This window comes from Pleurodeles waltl, chromosome 8 (genome assembly GCF_031143425.1).
Source record: "Pleurodeles waltl isolate 20211129_DDA chromosome 8, aPleWal1.hap1.20221129, whole genome shotgun sequence".
Taxonomy (NCBI): domain Eukaryota; kingdom Metazoa; phylum Chordata; class Amphibia; order Caudata; family Salamandridae; genus Pleurodeles; species Pleurodeles waltl.
Genome location: NC_090447.1, coordinates 7,515,656 through 7,534,951, shown reverse-complemented (window position 1 = coordinate 7,534,951; position 19,296 = coordinate 7,515,656). Strand labels below are relative to the sequence as shown.

Below are 19,296 nucleotides of genomic sequence, written 5' to 3'. Positions count from 1 at the left end.
CCACTTATAGGCTCTCATTGAGGGCTGGTGTGAGACTTAGGGCCCGATTACAAGTCTGGTGGTCTGAAGATCGCCAGACTCATGGTGGAGGTCAGAGCGCCGCAGCTGTGACGGTCTTCTCGCCACATTACAAGACTGGCGGTCTGTGCTGCCAAAAGACTGCTGCCTCCGCCAGGATCTCTGATGCCGATGTGATGACAGCGGTGTGGTTTTAATCAGCCACAGAGCCGCTGTGCTGATAACTACCATATTCTCCATCAGCCTTTTCATGGCATGACATTGTAGTGGGCAGTGCAGGGGCTCTCATCCCCGCACCATTGGAATGAGCACTGTCTGTTGTTCAGACAGTGTGCATTCTGGGGGTACAAAGGCGGCTCTCTGTGCGCTGGCATTGGACTCGCCAAGTCCGATTGTGTTGCATGTTTTTCACTGGGCTCACCGGTCAACCCGGTGGAAAACTCATAATGGGGCTGGTGGGGAGACTCCCAGCTCTGCTGCAGTCTCCTCACCATGAGTCTGGCAGGCGGGTTTTCTGACCGCCAGACTCATAATCAGGCACTAAGTGAAACAAAACTGTCAGTGTCAAATGCAGTTGTAAAAAAACCTGTAGCTTGATTATTTCATTCAGTAGTATAAAAGAACTCACTCTAGCTGCCAAGATTCAGCTCTTCTGGCAATTTAGTTTGAGCAACTTGTGAAATAGGAGCCTGGGTATGGCTGTCACTACTGGCATCAGCAGAGAAGCATGGGGAGCTGCCTGGGCTCTACAACATGGATGGAGAGATCAAATACTGAAGGGTATCGCTGTGAATGAGGGCAGTTCCCCCAGAGATCAGCACCTATCATGTGCTGGTGCATTTGTGTACCTTGTGATCCAAAGGTTCTCAGGTGTGGGCAGAGCGACAGGCAAAACCTAAGGTAGATGTCTCTGACTGAGCCACAAAAAAAAGGACCGGCTGTCAACCCTGAGCACGCCACAAAAGAACCCCTGAGGGGGCGGTTTCCACATCCACGAAGGCAAGGCGGATAATTGCCTTGTAACATGAACTAGATATCATATGCCTCAAACAATTTTAGAACCCAACTGTCCTAATGGGTTTATCAGATGGTAATTAGAGGTTCTGAGATGTGCTGGCAACGCGGTCTCAGCAAGCACTGGTGTTGGTTCTGAAGCCCAGACTGGCCTGTTCCAGTGCACAGTATTCATTCATGCTTCTGTGTTTAAGTACTGAGGCCAGGCAGATTTCCTGCATTTGAACGATATCATTGGTTGACTGTGAGCAATCTGATGCGTGCAGTAGCGGGCTGTGGGATCTACATGTTTCCTCCAGTGCTGTAGTACCTTTCCTCTGTAAGTTTATGACAGACGTTGGGATACTCTCTGTTGAGTATTCACATTCCCTGTCAGTCAGTGCAGAGTCCACTCTTTCTTACCAGTGCTGCACAGTTATGTGATATTCCACGTATTCCAGTCTCAATATAAGCTGATATGTTGCCTCTCTGTGTGGTTTTGTGTCACATTTATTTGAGTTCACCTAACACATAGTTGAGCTTCATACATTTGCAAGAAAACAAGCGCTCAAGGCACTGGGCTGTGGTCCTAAGCATAAGCACCTGCAAGCCTTTACAAATGCACTGAACTTCTTTCCTAAGATAGAACCTAGCACAGTTGCACTGATTATGTCTATAGTTTGTTGAACAACAGAAACTACAGTCCCACTATCAACCCTACCATCCACCGAATGACAAATCCCAGGAAGAGCTAGTCTGCCACCCCTTGCTAGCAAAGTCTCCATGGAACATCTGAAGGTAGTCCTGTCTTCATCCTCCTCACTTCAATGTCTGGGTCTCCACTCTCACAAATGCACACAGTGAACTTCTACTGTATGAAGAGGCTGACCCGTCCCCATTGTTGGCCATGCTAAATCAAAAGCATTCAAAATAGACCCCGCTATGCTCTTCTAATTATAACTATAACTGTGACACGAACTTCAAAGGTTAACATCACAAGACATCTGCTCCAGCATTTGCAGAATCTCCTTTTTGATGCCTGCATTATTTACTCCGTACATTCTGCCATGTTGCTATGATCTTGAGGTTACTGGTCCTTTGAGCAGAGACTAAAGCACCAGGGACCTAATTTACAGGAATCTGACGCAGGGCTGCCCTACGATTTCCTAACGCCGCCATGGGTGTGCTGTATTTACAAGGCAGAGCTCAATGGCACACATTTTTTCAGATACGTCAGAAATTCTGATGCATCTGTGGCGCTAAAAACTCACATCTTGCTGGACTAGTATCTCAAAAATGACACTACTCCAGCAATGTCAGACGGCCCCATTGACAAGAGTCTTGCATCAGTTTTACGCCTGCTCTCAGCAGGGGGTAAAATTCTGACACAGTGAAGTCACAGAATGACACAGTGAAATGTCGTAAACTTCACTGTGTCAGTTCTGTGTGGCTTTTCCCATGGAAGCGCATGCCCTAGATACTGTCACGGGGTCCTTTCCTTGGGATCTGCACGTTGCTGAACAAAAGGCCCACCTCCCGACGTCACCAACTCAGAAAGCTATTATAGCACAGAGTTATGGTGAAGCCAGTCGGGGGGCAGGGAATTAGGGAAGGGAACAGCAGGGAGAGAGATCTGAAAAGGAAAGGTTAGAACAATATGCATTTACTCATTCATAGAAAACGTAAATCATTTATAGACTCTTGACTAAATGTGTCTCCGAGATATCTGGTGGAGACCTCTTCTGAAATGCGGGCAAAGCCCCTTGTAAAACACAACCTCAAATTCAAGAGATGGCAAGAACGTTGAATTATGATTTTACTTAGAATATCAATCCTGTAACATTTATGTATTCACAACATAAACCTTTGATCCTGACTTAGAAAATCTCAAAGACTTAAATATGTTTTTTCATATCTTAAATTATTCAAAGAACAATGAAAACTTTGATTGGTTTATCTCCAATACTTTCACATTCATAATAATAAATATCAAAAAGGTTTTACTCATTAAGACCTAAAGCGCCTTACTTAATAACACTAGGAAGCGCTTTTACTCAAGTTGTCTAAATCACTTAGATCATTGTGCCAAGAACCTTTTCCTTCTGTGAATTGAAGCGCTTTATATCTGGGAACTGAAGCGCCTGAATTATCATGCCCAGATCGCTTTCCGTCTGAGAACTGAAGCACTTGGAATTACTGAGCCAAAAGAGCGCTTTACATCTGTGAACGGAAACACCTTGAATTACGTGTGCACAAAGCACGTTATCTCTGTGAACTGAAACGCTTTGAATCACTGAGCCAAAAGAGCGCTTTACATCTGTGAATGGAAACACCATGAATTAGATGTGTACAAAGCACGTTACCTATTGGAAGTAATAACTTCCTCCAAACTTGGATTCAGCAAGGCCTTACCGCTACGAGTACAACTTACTCATTTTTGGATGCCCCATGGACTTTGGTTAGAAGATACTCTGCCATTCAGAAACTCTGGACTTTTCCAGAGAAACTTCCACGAGGTCTGGCTGCATCGAAGTCTTCAAATTAGTGAGCAACGTGCTTGGGTGTGGCTGGGATCTATAGGGCTGCCACACCCCAAGATGGCCGCTGCCTCTAAAAACATAGGAAATGTAGTCCCTTCATAGGATAGCACTAATAAATGCATCTTGTCCACGAATGCCCTGAACCTGCAGCTATGTGAGCTTTACCACAGGGCAGACGATGCTGATGGCCATTCTTAGAACAAGCGGGGATGACCAGTGGTCACTGCAGAGTTGCGCAGCGGAATTTCCGGCGAGACCTGGACCGCGTCTGGCCTTATTCCTGACACATACATTATACATGGCACAGGTGTAACGTGACGCAAGGCTTTACAAACTGACACATTGGGCCCAATGCGTCAGTTTGTAAATGTAGAGCAGTGTGGAGCACTCCTAACGCCACCACTGGATTAGAAAACGACACAACAGCGGCGTAAAGGCCTTGTAAATGAGGCCCTAGATATTTCCTTATTTGCATCCAGTCATTCCTTTTCACTTCCATCTCCTGAGCTGATCCTGCCCTTGCTAAAGCTGTGGCCTAGTCTTGCCCAGCAGGTGAGACTGTTCACCTGATTCTAATACATATAATAATCTTTCTTTCTACAGTTCGCATCCTTGGATTAAGTGCTATCTCAAAGAGTCTCATCTATATTCCTAAAACCCTGAATGAAAATGTGAGCTTGACTTAAAACTTCCACTTGTTGTCTCTCCTTTCTTCTTTCAAACAACCCGCTCCTTTGCTTTAATGTTTGCTTTATTCCCTTTTACTCTATTTCTGAAAATAGTTCACTCTTTGATTCAAAGATCACAATCTCTCCTTCTTTGAAAGTTATAATCCTGCAGCATAATAATAACTATTCTCCCCTTGAAATCCAATAATCTCACCAAACATCTGCCTGGACTCTCATGCCCCTTCTAGGTTCTATTCTTTTAATTTACCATGTGGCAACTGGAATAAATTCATTGAATGATTTCCTTGAGAAGAGTCAAGACTAATCCTAGTAATGAGCAATAACTACTAAATGAACTACTAACTCTGGGTCCGGACCATGGTGCCTGCTTCAAGCGCTTCAGTGCATTCTCAGGGTCAAAGCGCTAGACATTGCAATTACAGTACAGTGCAATAAAGATGAGACCTATTGGCTTTTCAGATATCTGCGTTTGTAACAGTGTAGTACAAAGTTTGCTTTACAACACAGCCCATGGAAACCATCATCAATCAGACAATAAGGTTAATCAATAACATTATTTTTAATTGCTTTATTATTGGTATTTAAACATCAGACATAAGTACATCTTCCTGTGTGTCTTTACGCAACGAGCCAACAGAGAAGCATTAACAAAGAAGGAGTGAGTGGAATCTGCTAACCCTGCAGCAAGTGACTGACCGTGGGACCTGATGATGCTCTCTGGGAGGAAGGAGCTGGGCAGGATGGAGATATCTTTTTATATACATGTTTGGTGATGGAAGGGTGGAGATTGTCTGTCAGGGTTCGATGATTCCACCCTTTAGGCATGTGGTGGCATCAGTGTGGCCGAACAATAACATTGTAGATGAGTCGGTCTCGAAAGAGGGTATTTCCTACTTCTTGGTGATGAGTGACACTGCAGACAACTGAGCTCCTTTCTCGCCCATCGCGTCCCCTGGAAGTCATTCCTGCAGGACAGCAGTGTTCTTCACACCTACGTTTCTACAACTCAGTACACAGCGCCCGCTCTCCCTCTAGGCCTCTTTACCTGGAGCTTTTTATTGATAGTTCATTTTCATTAACCGCACTTTGAGACAAGAGGGTTCATGATTCCACATACAAAGGGTCATATTTACAAGTCCCTAGCGCCTCCTTACACCACATTAGCGTCATTTTTTTTATGCTAATGTGGCATTGAGAACGCATTTTCGTTGCTCCATATATACATAGTGGCGCAATGCATTGCACCACTCTGTAACCCCTTGCGCCACATTATACCTGCGTCACGCAGAGTGCCTGCAGGGGAGGCGTTCTGGTGCAGGGAGGCCCGAAAAAATGGTTCACTGCAGCATTTCTTCTGTCAGTTTTAGCGCCCGCTCAGAGCAGGTGTTAGCGTGAAGCACCCATTATATTCAACATTTTTGACACTAGTGCAGCAAAGCGCCACAATAGCGTGAAAAATGTTGACGCTCTTGTGCTAATGACCGTTGTGGTGCACCTTATTATAAATACGGCTGAACAGTGGTGTGGTTAGGTTCCAGTAGGGGGGGGCACAAGAAAAGTGGTGCATTATAGCTGATGAGCCCCTTTTCTGTAAATATTCCCCAAGGTATTGTCCAATATGTGCACTCCTGGAAGAAAAAAAAGCATGCCTCTTTAGCAAATTTTAATTTTTGTTGTCTTTGTAAATTCCCCTGTTAAGCAAAACAAGAGTGGCCTACGGCATAGTTAAAGCGAGTAAGCTTGACCAATGAAAGGAACATGTCGGGCCAAAACTATTCACTGGATCTGCCCCAGCCTTTCTAGCGTCTCAGAGATGAGGGTGGCCTGTGACTCAATCCTCCTTCTAGCCTTCCTGAAGACGTCTTTGTACGGAACTATTTTGTGCTGCTATGAATTAGGCGTATTCATTTATAGTTTTATTATGGAGATGGGAGGAAGGAAGCCCCTGCTCAAATTCCTTTAGTTAAACTAAAACTAGAAAAAAACACAGGACGACGAATAATACAATAGGATAGATGCATAATTAATGAGGGTTCGTTTAGGTGGTTGAGCAATGAAGGAAGAGGGGTGTGTGATCAATGCTCTTGTTTACCACTCCCTGCCGGCCTCAGTTTTGCATATAAAATTGTTTAAATAGATATATTCTGATTAATGCATTGGATAATCATGAGTATAAAGAATGATAGGATGTAACAAATCTTGGTAGACCACTACTAAAGAAGGCTTAAAAATCAGTACAGGTGTGAACAGGTATTCCTCCAATCCAACGCCGGCAAGTTGAGGAGCCGTGATGTAGAATAAAACCTTCCCTTAGTCGCACAACGTTTGACATTAAAGGCAATGCCCAATGGTTGACACGGCCAGTGCCATGCTTTGGTAATATCTAGTTACTGCTGCTTTTAAATAAAGATCTTAGAATATCAATTTTGCTCCAAAAAGAAGCAGTAACCTTAGACTCCTTTTTCTTCATAGATGTGTACGCTTTACTTTCTTCGGGCAGCAGTTTCTCGTTATTGGCAATCTTATGGATCAGGACAGCCTGCTCCCTGACCTCATGCAGGGCTTTGATCCGCTCTTTGTAGCCTGGTTTCAGCTCCCGCTCCTCCGCCTCGATCATCAGATCAATGTATTCTGGAGTTGCAAGTGGGTTGGGCTTTAACGCAATTTCCTGAAGGCGTCTCAGGCTTGATGAAGATTTCTCAATGAGGTTTACCACAGTATTTTGCACCGCATCATATTCAAGAAGAAGCTCCTCAAAGACCTTCTCTACTGTCATCACCTCACCAGATGCGCTCTCATATCTAGCTTTGAGTTCTGCATAGGTTTTTTTCTCTTTTTCCATATAGTACTCAAATTTATATGCTTGATTGAAGTGAACGTCCCACGCGCACTTTCCTGGACAAACCGTACAATTTCCGTCACGCATTGCACTGCAGCGATTTTTCGCACGATCATCACGAATGCCACACGGATGGTGACAAGTGAAATGGCACGTGCTACAATTTGTTATTAGGTCTTGAATCTCCACTTTTCTCTGTTTGTGGGTCTCCACCTCATACTCAAAGTTCTGATTGGCCTTCATCTCATCCTTGTGCTGCTCCAGAGCATGCTGTGTCTTCTTTAACTCGTCTAGTTTTATGAGCCCAGCTTTGATTTGTGGTTGCAGGCCCTGCACACAAACTTCCAGATCCCTGCGCTCCTTCAGGACCTCCTTGGTTAAACGTAGGCTCTTTGGCTGAAGACTAGACAGTGACGTAAAAAATGTCTGCATGCTCATGAGTCCCATTCTCCAGAACATTTCGTTGAAGTTAAAAGCATTCTCCTCCTCCCTACCGACATTACCTGCAAATAAAGCTGAGTTGTTGAACTTAAAATGAATTGGGGTGCCCTTATCATCTTTAGGACAGGGAACATCCGACGCCTTGATGGCGTCCAGAACAGGAGGTGTCTGCCCATCTGCAAAAGTGACCAGAACCTGGATATTTTCTTCTATGTCCTTCCCAAAAATCGAGAGCACAGAATCAAACACATACTTTTGTGCATGCGTTAAGCGCGCTGCAGAGGCCTGCACCACGCAACACACAGCATCTAATTGATCGATGCCTCCTGGTTTAGAGAAGAATTCTCGGATATTTTGTGTGATCTTCTTGTCTTGTTCTATTCCTCGAGTGTCTCCGAATCCAGGAGTGTCTATAATGGTTAGGGAATACGGAATGTGGAATCCTATCTGGAAATGGATTTCATAGGCAGTAACCTCAGATGTCTGACTGTGCGCCTGACTTCTGTGCAGAACTTCGTTTATCAGCTTGAACCGGAAGTTGTCTTTCCATTCTACTCCCAGAATGTAATTGATCATGCCATTAATGAGTGTGGTTTTACCAGATCCAGTGGCTCCCAAGACCATAATAACTTTATGAGTTTGTTGCATATTTACGGTTCCCATTGTGTGCTTTCTGTATACTCCATCCGGGTGAAAGACGGTTGGCAACATATAGATGGAAGGCTCGTCTTTGTTTAGTTGGGTGCTTCCTTCCAGTATAGTTTGTGCGATTCGAGGCTCTTCTGCATCGGCAGTTGTAATGATACCAACACTTTCACTTGGGGCACTGACCCCCACATCCTTGCAGATAGCATACACCCGGAACAGGTACGATGTGTTTCGATCAAGACCTTTAATGGTAAAAGTCTCAAGCTGCTCTCCCACTCTCTCTTTAAACCACCCTACATCCCTCTCTTGTGTCCCTTCACCTCCCTTTCTTCTGTATTCTATCTCATAGTCACTGATCGTGACTCCATCTGCAATGACAGATGGGACCTTCCACGTGAGGGTTATGGCTTCTGAGTATACAGCTCCACTTGCTGGTGCACCGGGGGGACTAGTTGGAAGAGTCTTCGCAGCCCTCTTGATATCACTAGCAGCACTCAGTCCAGCTTTGCACTCTGCGTAGTAGCGGAATTCATATTCTGAATTAGGTTTGAGGCCATTTATGGTAAATGTCTCAGTTTTCTGCTCTGATCTTATGTCAGCCCAGTTTTCCTTATTTGTAGTTCTATACTCTATCTTATACATCTCTATCGCTTCCTGTCCAAACTCTGATGGCCTGAGCTTCAGTTCTACACTGTTGTGTGTTATTCTACCTGGAAGAGGTGGATTGGGTTTGGAGGGAGGCTCAAACTTTGTGCTCAAAAGATCTCCTGCTTCATACAGGTAAAGGAAAGCCCCAGGATTACTTTGATCTGAAACTGATGAGACAATGAACTGTGTATCTTTCCTAGACTTATTAAGAATGAAAAATTCTTGGAATGCCTTGACATATTTCCTCGTAGTTTTTGAAATATTTGACTGACTGACCCACTGTTTTGTTTTCTCTTTCTGGGAGACATCACTCTGTGCTTTTGAACCATTCACCTTCTTGTTGAATTCTGCCTGGAGCCAGTCTTTCAGAGCTGCAAGGAATGGTTCTATATCTTTCAATGAGGTGAATGTAAATGCCACCACATACTCTGTATTGGGATTAAGAATTATGCGGTTAAGTTCACTTTCAGTGGCTATAACTCTGACGTCCTTAAGGAGAGTAATGTAGGAATTCACAAAATCCATCTCTTGAAGTTTGTCATCCAGAAACTCTGACAGAGACTGAAAGTTGAATGGTGAATGCCTTTGACTCATCAGAATGTTCACCAGGGCACATTCCTCTTTCTTGCCCCCACGAATAGATGGCAAAGTCTCTGCCAGCTGTTTCTGGAAGGTCAGGGTGTACTGCTTGCAAAACTCTTGGAACTGCTGGACTTTACTTCTGATCTCTGGAAAGGTTATTGCAGCAGGGTGCATCATCAGATCATTGCACTGCATGTTAATCTCGGACATTTTCTCCAAGACAGCCTGGACATCAAAAACTAGCTTAATGCTGATATCATGTACAACCTGAGCAGCTTTGGGATCAATTTGTTTGAGTGGATATAACCAGACCTTCACCGGCACTGCCTTTTCTCCCCTCTCACCAAGCAATTTTGGAAGGGTGGAGTAGATTTTTATGGCCTCTTGGTAAGTAGTAGGATTGCTATCTAGAGAAAAGTCCCCATAGAATTTACAAGTAAATTTTTCAGTATTCTCAAACTCTTTATCGCTCATTTTGAGAGAGCCCTCCCCCTCAAGAGCAATCGTTGGTATCTTTTGAATCATCATTTCAAGGTTACCCTGTATATCTTGGATGCTTTCTGATGATGAAAAGTCACAGTCAAAAACAAAGAAAGCCTGCGCCCCATACAGTACAGCAGACACAACATGTGTTGCTGTCCCTTGGTCAAACACATCAGGATAAGAGACATTTTGTCGTCCTAAATGTGTCATGGTCAGATGATGAAATATAGTAGTGGTTGAGTACTGAAGCGACACCCGCGCCTGTTTCTCTGACGTTTTCTTGTCGTTTAAATAGGAGGCAGATCCATTCACTTCAACCAGTCCGCCAAGAAAGCTCGCCTTCAATGATGCTGAAACACCGAGAGAGGAGGCTTTCTCTTCAATTCTGTCGGATGTGATTATCTGGAATTCAGTCTTGGGTTGAGGCGTGGTGGCCACGTCCATCTGAAGTGTTTCATTGTTCCATAAAGTAACACCTATATAATAAAAACCGACAGATTGCAGGTTAGAATCATTTCCAGCATAGGATATCTTGAAGCCTAGAGAGGTACAGTATTTATAAACTCACAAAAACAAGCATGTGTTATAAATGTTTAGTTTTAAAAACCTACCTGCATCTCATTCTAAATCATGATGAAGGCAAGTGAGTGTAGAGTTAGAATAGTAAATCTGTACTTCCATATGTATGATCGCCCCAACAATATTGTGGTGCTTGGTACCTTGTAGTAGATCTGGGTGTAGGTATAGATTACTGTCCTCAATATGTTTACATGCAACCAAAGCAATCACACCCACACAAGGATTTTTACAGTGAAATAGTTTGTCCTGAACCTGCCTTGAACCACATGGTGTCCTACCTCTAATCATCTGAAAGAAAAAACAATTACTTGGTAGCTGGAAGTGTATACTCATTGTTATGCTCAATCAATCAGTCAATCAATCAATGCTTGTAAAGTGCGGCTACTCACCCGTGAGGGGCCTCAACCAAAGAGCCACCAGGGTTCCTGGTGCTGGGCGTGGTACAGGCGCAGACGGGTGCTGACCGGCTTGCCAGCGGCGTGGACGCAATGCGGCCACCATTAAGGAGTGGAGGGGGATAGAGGAATGTGGTGGCGGTCAACTGGGAGGTGGGAAGGCGGAAAAGGTGCTTCGCGGTGGCAAGGAGGGCAGACGAGAGAGAGGAGAAAGAAAAAGAAATAGAGAAAAACAAGAGATTATAGCAGAAAAAGGCAGAAAACGCAAGAGTGAAAGAGCGGCAGAGAGAAAGAAAAGAAAAGGAAATACTTACAGTGATGGCCACTAGAACCACCAGGGATGAGGCGCAGGGTCAGCCTGCGGGTACAGGAGCGCCTCGAACTGGGAGTCAGGAGGCTCCTAGTTCATCCCAGCAAAGCAGAAGCAGCAGCAGCCAGAGGAGCTGGGGAGGGCAGCAGACACTGAATTTATCAGCACAATTAACATATTCCATGAAACAGCCATTGGTGATGCCTTATCACTTGGAAACAGTTGTTTTTAAAGTAAGCCGCTACTCAATAGCACAATGATGAATGGATTTGGAGACAGATTCCTCAATTCTGACCTTGGTAATCTGCCCACTGCTATCAACATTCAAGGGTGAGCTGCCTGAAGAGTAATAGTTTATGGCCTGACTGCTGCTTTACAAATATTTTGAAAGTTTGCTGAGGTAGATCTATTGTTGTGGGAATACACCACACACAGCAGCATGTGAGTGATCTTTGTGGAAGCCCACCCTGAGTTTTCATATCACTATGATAGGCTGTATCACAAATAAATTATTTTTGCATCTGCCTCCTGCTTATTCCTCACCCATGGACCCATCCAGAATTACCCTTTACCTCTCCTCTCAGGCGCTCAGGGTAGATCATCTCAGACTAAAGAAGAAACAATAAAAAGCAGTAGCCGTGCTCCATCATGTGCAAAAGACATTGAATGCTTCCATAATGTTGGAAGGTGGATTATTAGTAGGGATAAGTAGGGACTTACCACTAGTAATAAGGCCACAATCACTATAAAAGTCTCAGTCAAGTTCTCAATAAGTTATTCCCTTGCTCAACCCTTGTTAGCAGGCTACGAGCAAGCAACCGTAACTTAGGAGACAGCTGTGTAAAACATTTGAAAACACCAATACATAAAATAAGTAAGATGCAATACACAATAAAAATCCATCCCCTACTTCCAAACACAGGTTATATTTTTATGAACAAATAGAGACAAAAGTAACAAAAATCCAATGTAGGGAAATGGAAATATTAAGTTTTAAAGAATAAACACTTTCTACTGCTTAAAAACCAAAAGTACCAACTTGGGACATCTGGATGTGCTTGACCGGGACAAAATTAAAACGTGAGGCTGGCCACAATGGAGCCCTGGTCAGATACACTAAGCGGGAGGCCTCGGTCAAAGTTTTACCGTCGGACTTAGAAACTTTTCCAGAGCTTTTTCTCTCAACATCGAGCAAGGCTCCGCTTCAGCCCAGATTTGCGTCAAAGTACCACCATGGTCCAGCTGAGCCCTCGATCAACTCCTGGAAGTCTTGAGCGGGTTGGTCACCTTATGGAGCTTTTTCCAACAATTGCTCCAAACGTCTCAAAAATCCTGGAACTTCTTCCTAAAGTTCCTCTTGTGGGTTCAAAGTGTCCAAAAACACTAATCCAAGGGTATAGAAGCTCTGAATGGTCCTTGCGATGTTGGGTCTACAATTGCCTCAATGCACCTGGCCAAATCCTTAAAAGTCCACTGGATGCATTCCAGGATAGGGACGTCTTGGTGGAGATGATGCAGGTGTGCTCTGTTACCTGTAGCTTTAAGGGAGTCCACTCCTCAATCCTTGTGAAGCTAGGCAAAATCCTTAAGGCTATAGTACTGGATTGTGCAGCAGGTGCAGTCCTTTAGAGTGCAGTCCTTTGGGTGAAGATCAGGGTTCCAGCAGGGCAGACCTTCTTCTCCTTGTTGTTTCAGGCAGCTGATCTGAGTTGCTTGGCAGCTCTTCCATATTTATTCAGTGTTCCTGTGCATCAAACAGGGGGTGGGGGGCACCCCCAACCAACGGGAGGCAGGGTGCCACCCTCAGGTATGACCACCTCTTGTTATGCCGCGGCACGTTAGTTTCGCCGCAGCCGGCGCCCGGGTCGCGGAGAGCGCCGCGGCCGGCGCTCGGGTTGCGGTAAACGGCGCGGCCGACGCTCGGGTCGCGGGGGATGCCGCGGCTCGAGCGAGAGCCATGGAGGATCCAAGGAGCCGGTCTAAGGGTCGCGGCACTCGCCACTTCCCTTATTTCAAGTTCTGCCATAAAGGCAGACGCGGCAGGGCCTGAGACCCCGAGGGGGTTTCAGGCATGGCAGCATACAGCGCATTATGCGCTTAACGTTTATTTGCTTGCATGTACATTACCTGCCCACCACTTACCGATATCCTTAGAACAAAACCGAACCCTTGCACATGGTGTACTTTATACTTGCCTTTTTCTTCCCAGCATGCTGACCACTTCCTCTCTGCCCAGCATGCATTGTTAGACGCACATACCTGATTCACTATTGTTTTCTTTTCCCCAATCCAAGATGGTGGTATTCTACTTCCTGTTTCCTACTTCCTGTCTAGGGGTATATAAGGGGATCTCAACTGCTTGTCCATTGCGTTGCAACACTCCTTGGTGGTAGTCATGCTCTGATTGATCTTCTCCTGCGAATCCTGTGTGTTCCTGACCTGCCTTGTTTTCCAGTCTTCCTGATCTTCGGTCCTAACGCTTTGGTGTCCTCCTTTCGTTTCAGGGAGTTCCTGTGGAGGTTTTTTACCCTACTGGGGTTTTTCCTCTGGGACTCCTTCTGGAGGGCACGGACTGTAGTGGTTCGCTCATACCAAACAGCACCGTGGCTACTGGAAGGGGTCGCCCCTACCTCGGCCAGAGCAGAACCTGCCGGAACAAGGACCATTCCCCTATGCCTCTCAGCTTCGACGGTAAGACCATTGAAAACCGTGACACTTCTTTCGAAATATAACATATTCTTGTCCCACTATTCTTCTGAAATCCAAGATGGAGAAACTTTCTCCTGAGTGGTTAGATCTGGCTATGCCAATACACTGATGTGGCTAAGATTCTCAAACACTCCCCTTCCAGCCCATTCACCAGTCTAATTACAGGGGCTTCTGTGGGGCTGAGGTTTCAGGATGTGGGTGTGAGTCTGTGCTGTCCTAAACTGTAATTCTCCCTTTGAAGGCCAGGCTGACTACTCAACTCCCATTCTGCCTTTTACTGCTTCAGCCGCAGTTCTCCACCCACAGGAAATCCTTTGTCTCTCAGTTGGAAGGTGGCAGGAGCATTCTTTAAGCCAAAGGGCATTACTTTGATTTGGTAATGTCACTCTGGTGTAGAGAATCCTGACCTCTCCATTGCTCCTTCAGTGAGGGGAATCTACCCTTAGCCTGAGGTCACATCAAAGGTACTCAGGTACTTAGCAGTCCCTAACTGAACAATGAGCTCATCAGCTCTAGGTATAGGGTGAGCATCAGTCTTAGTGACTGCGTTCATTCCTATGTAGTCCACACAGAACCTTAACTCATTATTTCCTCTCTGGGAATTGGGTTTGGACACCAGCATCACTGGGCTGGCCCATGGACTGTCAGAGGGCTCAATTGCCACAAGTTCCAGCATCCTAGCTACCTCAGCATGTAGTGGACCCTATTTAGTATTATTGGGAATCAGGAGTTTAGCTTAGCCTTTCGATTGCACGCCTGTGCACCCGTCACCTAGTGACTTTTAACCTACTTAGCTTGTTCTGCTTTAGCACGTTTATTTAATTATTTCTTCCTAGATGGCTGCCATGTTTATAGTTAGGAAGATGTTTTAGTTTCACATTATTAATGCCACTCTGTAAAGGTGTCACAATCAGCGTCAAAGATAAGTGAGATACATAGCTATTCACATCATGTACTTTCCACCTTTCGTGTGACAGTAACATAATGCACCTTTTCAGGGAGTTGTTTATATAATTGCCGGCCCAAGCATGCCTTGCTATCTATTGTTTGGGAACATACCTGTGTCAGGGGTCCTACAAGATCTGTATAAATACATCTTACTCAGACAACATGATCAGAGAGATTCCTACCAGATGCCATCAACACTATCTATGCTGGTACTGCTTGTGAGCTGGGAGGGTTGGACCAACAGTTGTGATGTTGTAGGATTGGCCTAGTCACCTACAAACAAAAGTGTGTCATCCCTAAACCAGCAGTCTTGCCTAGAGCAAGAGTCAAACTACAACAAGCCTTGATGCTGGCTCTGACATGGTCAGACAACCTGTATAGTATATTTTTGATCGGTAGGCTTACACCAGTGTCAATTTTGAGTATACACCAATCAGTGCTTGCAGTCTTTGTGCTGCTCCTCTGTCAGTTTGGGAGAGAGTACAACTCCCTCCACTGACCCATCTTGCACATTGTTGGAGAGGAGGTCTGGCACTGCCTCAGTCTGCCCTGCCTTTGTGAGGTTTCAACCTGTTTACAGGCAGGACCCTGTGGGTGTTCCTATGGGTGTTAAGGTCTACAAGGTAGGTAACCTTCTTCTCAAGGTTTGGATAGGACCCAGTCCACTTGTCCTGGAGGGCCCTAGGAGCCACAGGCTCCAACACCGACATCAATTGTCTTGGAGTGCATGGCAGCCTTTTGGCCATACCAGTGCTCCATGTGCTCCTGGCTGGCCATTAGTTTCCTGTTTGTTTTGTACATGTACTCTGCCATGCGGTATCTCAGGCCTAGTAAATAATCTAGCCCATTGTCCTTGGCTTCATTGAGAAGCTTTTCCCAAGACTCTTTTACCAGAGACAATGGCCCTCTTACAGGGTGCCCAGAAACAACACCAAGGGGCTAAAGTCAACCCCTTTTTGTGGGACCTCCCTGCAGGCAAACAGTAGGCATGGGAGGAGAACATCCCATCTCCTCCTGAGTTGGTCAGACAAGCCATTGTTCATGCCCTTCAGGGACGTATTGAACCCTTCCATCAGACCATTAGTCTGGGGATGATATGGGGTGGTGAACTTGTAGGTAACACCACATTCTTCCCACATCGCCTTCAGATAGTTAGACATGAAATTTGTGCCTCTATCTGAAACCACCTCCTTTGGGAAACCCACTCTAGTGAACACACCAAGTAGGACCTTAGCTACTGAAGGAGCAGTGACTGTCCTGAGGGGTATTTCTTCAGGGTATCTTGTGGCATGGTGCTCTACCACCAAGATATACTTGTTTCCTGATGCGGTTGGTGGTTCTAGGAGACCAACAATGACAACCCCACCCTCTCAGAGGGTGTCCCTACCACTGGTAGTGGTATCAAGGGAGCCTTTGGCCTGCTCCCTGTCTTGTCACTGGCCTGACAGGTTGCACGGGAGCTGCAAAACTGCTTTACTTTGGCAGACATGTTGTGCCAATAGAAATGGTTAACCAACTGGTTGCAAGTCTTATTCGGACCAAAAAGTTCTGCCAAGGGGATGTCATGGCTTAAGGCGAGGAAGAATTATCTGTACTTGTTGGGGACCACTAACCTCGTGGTGGCTCCCTCCTTGAATTCTCTGGCCTCAGTATATAGAACTCCATCCTTCTGGTCTGCTCCAAGATCTCAAGTGTGGGACACTCTCTGTCCCACAAAAACTCCCCTCTGGAGGGTCAACCAGCTCCTGTCAATTCTGCCAAATCTAAAAGACTTTGCAGGGATGGAATCCCTTCCTCAGAGGTCAGGTCCTACCCCTCAGGGTCAGATTTTTGCTGTACCTTTGGAGTTCCTTGCCTGGCCCACCAGACCCATTGTCCTTTCCCTTGCAATTGGAGGCTTGACCCATTGTTCCAAGGTCCAAGTATCCAGCATTTCCCTTCTGGATAGTCTGTGACCTGGTAACAGCACTCACTCACTCAGGGAGGTCCAGCATCCTTGCATGAACCATTCCCTCCACCCCAGACCAGTCAGACTCTTCAAGATCATTTCCTAGTAGACACTCTACTGGGAGTGCAGGAGACAAATCTACTTTTTTAAGGCCTGTCATACCTCCCCCTACCAAACTCATAATTCCCATGGGATGGAGTTTGGCTCTGCTGTCTGCATTGGTTACCTGGTAATACAATCAAACAATCAGTATTTTTTAAAGCGCGGCTACTCACCTGTGAGGGTCTCAAGGCGCTGAGGGGGAGGGGCCTCATCCAAAGAGCCACGTCTTGAGGTTCTTCCCGAAGATGGTGAGCAACGGGCTTTGTCTGAGGTGCAGGGGGAGGTTGTTCCAGCTCTTAGCTGCAGTATAGGTAAAAGATCGTCCTCCGGCGGTGGTTTTGCAGATGCGAGGGACAGTTGCCAGGGCCATCTGGGCACAGCGGCGGGATCTGGCGGAGGTGTGGAAGGAGATGCTGTGGTTCAGGTAGGCTGTTCCTGCGTACACACCAAGTATGATCTGCCATGGAGAAACCAAACTCTCTCTGACCACAGTTACACTGGCTCCTGTGTCTCTCCATGCCTCAACCTCAGTTCCATTGATTTTAGGTCTCTGCCTATACCTCTCTATACTAGGAGGCAAGGCAGCCAGTGTTACAATTTCTACTCCACCCAAGGATGCTAAGGTTGCCTCCGTCAAACCCTTTCCCAACTCTGCGACAATCTCCATCCCCACACCCACACTGTTATTCCCCTGGGGGTTCTTTGTGCAGATATCATCTCCTTTTTTGTGCCCTGGCTGATTCCAGTCATAGAACTTCCCCACCTTTGAGGGATCAAAGAACCTACTAGGTTTTCCTTGCTATTGCTCTCCTTGAAGTTAGATTGGTTTGGGGCCCATCCTCCTTCTGCAAGTTTTTGCTGGTCTTGTGAGGGCTCTTTCTGTTTTTGACCTTCTTTCCCTGGGCTTTCCCCATATTCTTGTCCCAGAAAGCACTATTCTTCTAAAATCTAAGACAGAAAAATCTTCTCCTGGAGGGTTAGATCTGGCTAAACCAACCCACTGGTGTGGTTAAAATTCTTTAACAGCCCCCTTCCAGCCCCTTCACTAATATAATTACAGGAGCTCCTGTGTGGCTGGGGTTGCAGGATGAGGGGGAGAGCCTGTGCTGACCTAAAGTGTAATTCTTCCTTTGAAGATCAGTCTGGCTGCTCCACCCCATCCTTCCTTTTGCTTCTCCAGCTGCAGTTCTCCACCCACCAGAAATCCTTTATCTTTGTAGCACGTCACTTCACACCTCATTAAGAAAGCTTGCCTCAGCCTGGCAGAGGCTGGCCCATCAGGAGGGAGCAGCAAGAAGGCTGGATTTTGGCTTGTAGAAAGGAAAGTTCTATAATTTCTTTTAAAGGAAAGTTCTATAACTTCTTTTCTGTAATAGTTATAACAAATCTCGCAATGGCAAGTTGTTGGATTTATTCTAACTATTAATTAAGTATTTGAAAGGCATTCCTACCTCACTCCTGTCAATATTTAAACTTCAATAAAATATACCCATACGAGCCTATGGAGCTAGTTTTCTACAATGGGGAAAAACAAATTGACAGTTTTCCCTCACCAGGGCTTATAAAATATCTTTTAAAATGGCCCTGCTATAGTTACAAGGCACCCTAGTCCAGTGGCACATAAGGGTGATCTTGGGAGTGACTTCAATGTACAAATAAGGTACTTTGAAACTTTGGAAGTTCCTTTAAATCCAAAGTCGAATTTGCATATAAATTTGGTGTAAAGGCAGCCTGAAAAGCAGTGCTGCCTTTAAAATCACAAAAGAGAAAATAAAAGATGATGGACGGAATACTGAGCAATGCAAACATTCACCCCCAATCGTGACGATCTGGGTTTAATTCACTGTTTTTATTGCCCATCATGGCACCCCAGTTCGGAGTCACCCATATGCAAATCAGTCTTAACCCTACTCCCCATGTGCACCGGCCCCCTGGTTGCTAGCTCGATCTAGGTCCTGCTTTAAGGCTTCATCATTTCAATATGTTAATAGTTGAGTGAAATATGTTGATAGTGAATGAAAGACTGATAATTTTCATTAGATCTGTTACATCCGCCTTGTTTCCCGACATGTGGAAAATCGAAATGATGAAACATTTGTTAAAAAATAATACTTTCCTGGGCCTATCTTCTCTGGATAATTACAGACATATTTGCTAATCCCTTACTGGTACAAACTTCTTGTAAAAGTATTCTTCAGCAAACTTCAAAACTACATTGAGGGTTGTGCATTCTTGATCCTTTTCTGGGCAACCTTCAGACCAGGCAGTGGCACTGAGCCAGATGCGTTCTCGGTCATGGACAATTTCTATAGATTGACAGAGAGCAAAGCACTGGAGTTGGGCACACCTTTTTCGACGTCAGACATTGACGCTAATACTGCTTTGAGTACATGGAGGAAGGGAGTGACAGCGCAGATCTGAGCG

The 19,296-nt window shown here is 45.4% G+C and overlaps 1 protein-coding gene across 1 annotated transcript in view; it reads right to left on the bottom strand.

The window, feature by feature from the left end:
- Positions 1–5,958: 5,958 nt before the first annotated feature.
- The window catches only part of LOC138249661 (uncharacterized), a 170,311-nt gene continuing 156,973 nt past the window's right edge, over positions 5,959–19,296 (bottom strand). The window contains exon 4 of the mRNA XM_069203621.1: positions 5,959–10,357. Coding sequence (XP_069059722.1) covers positions 6,624–10,357 — 3,734 coding nt within the window. The 3' untranslated portion in view covers positions 5,959–6,623. The remainder of the gene's footprint in view (positions 10,358–19,296) is intronic.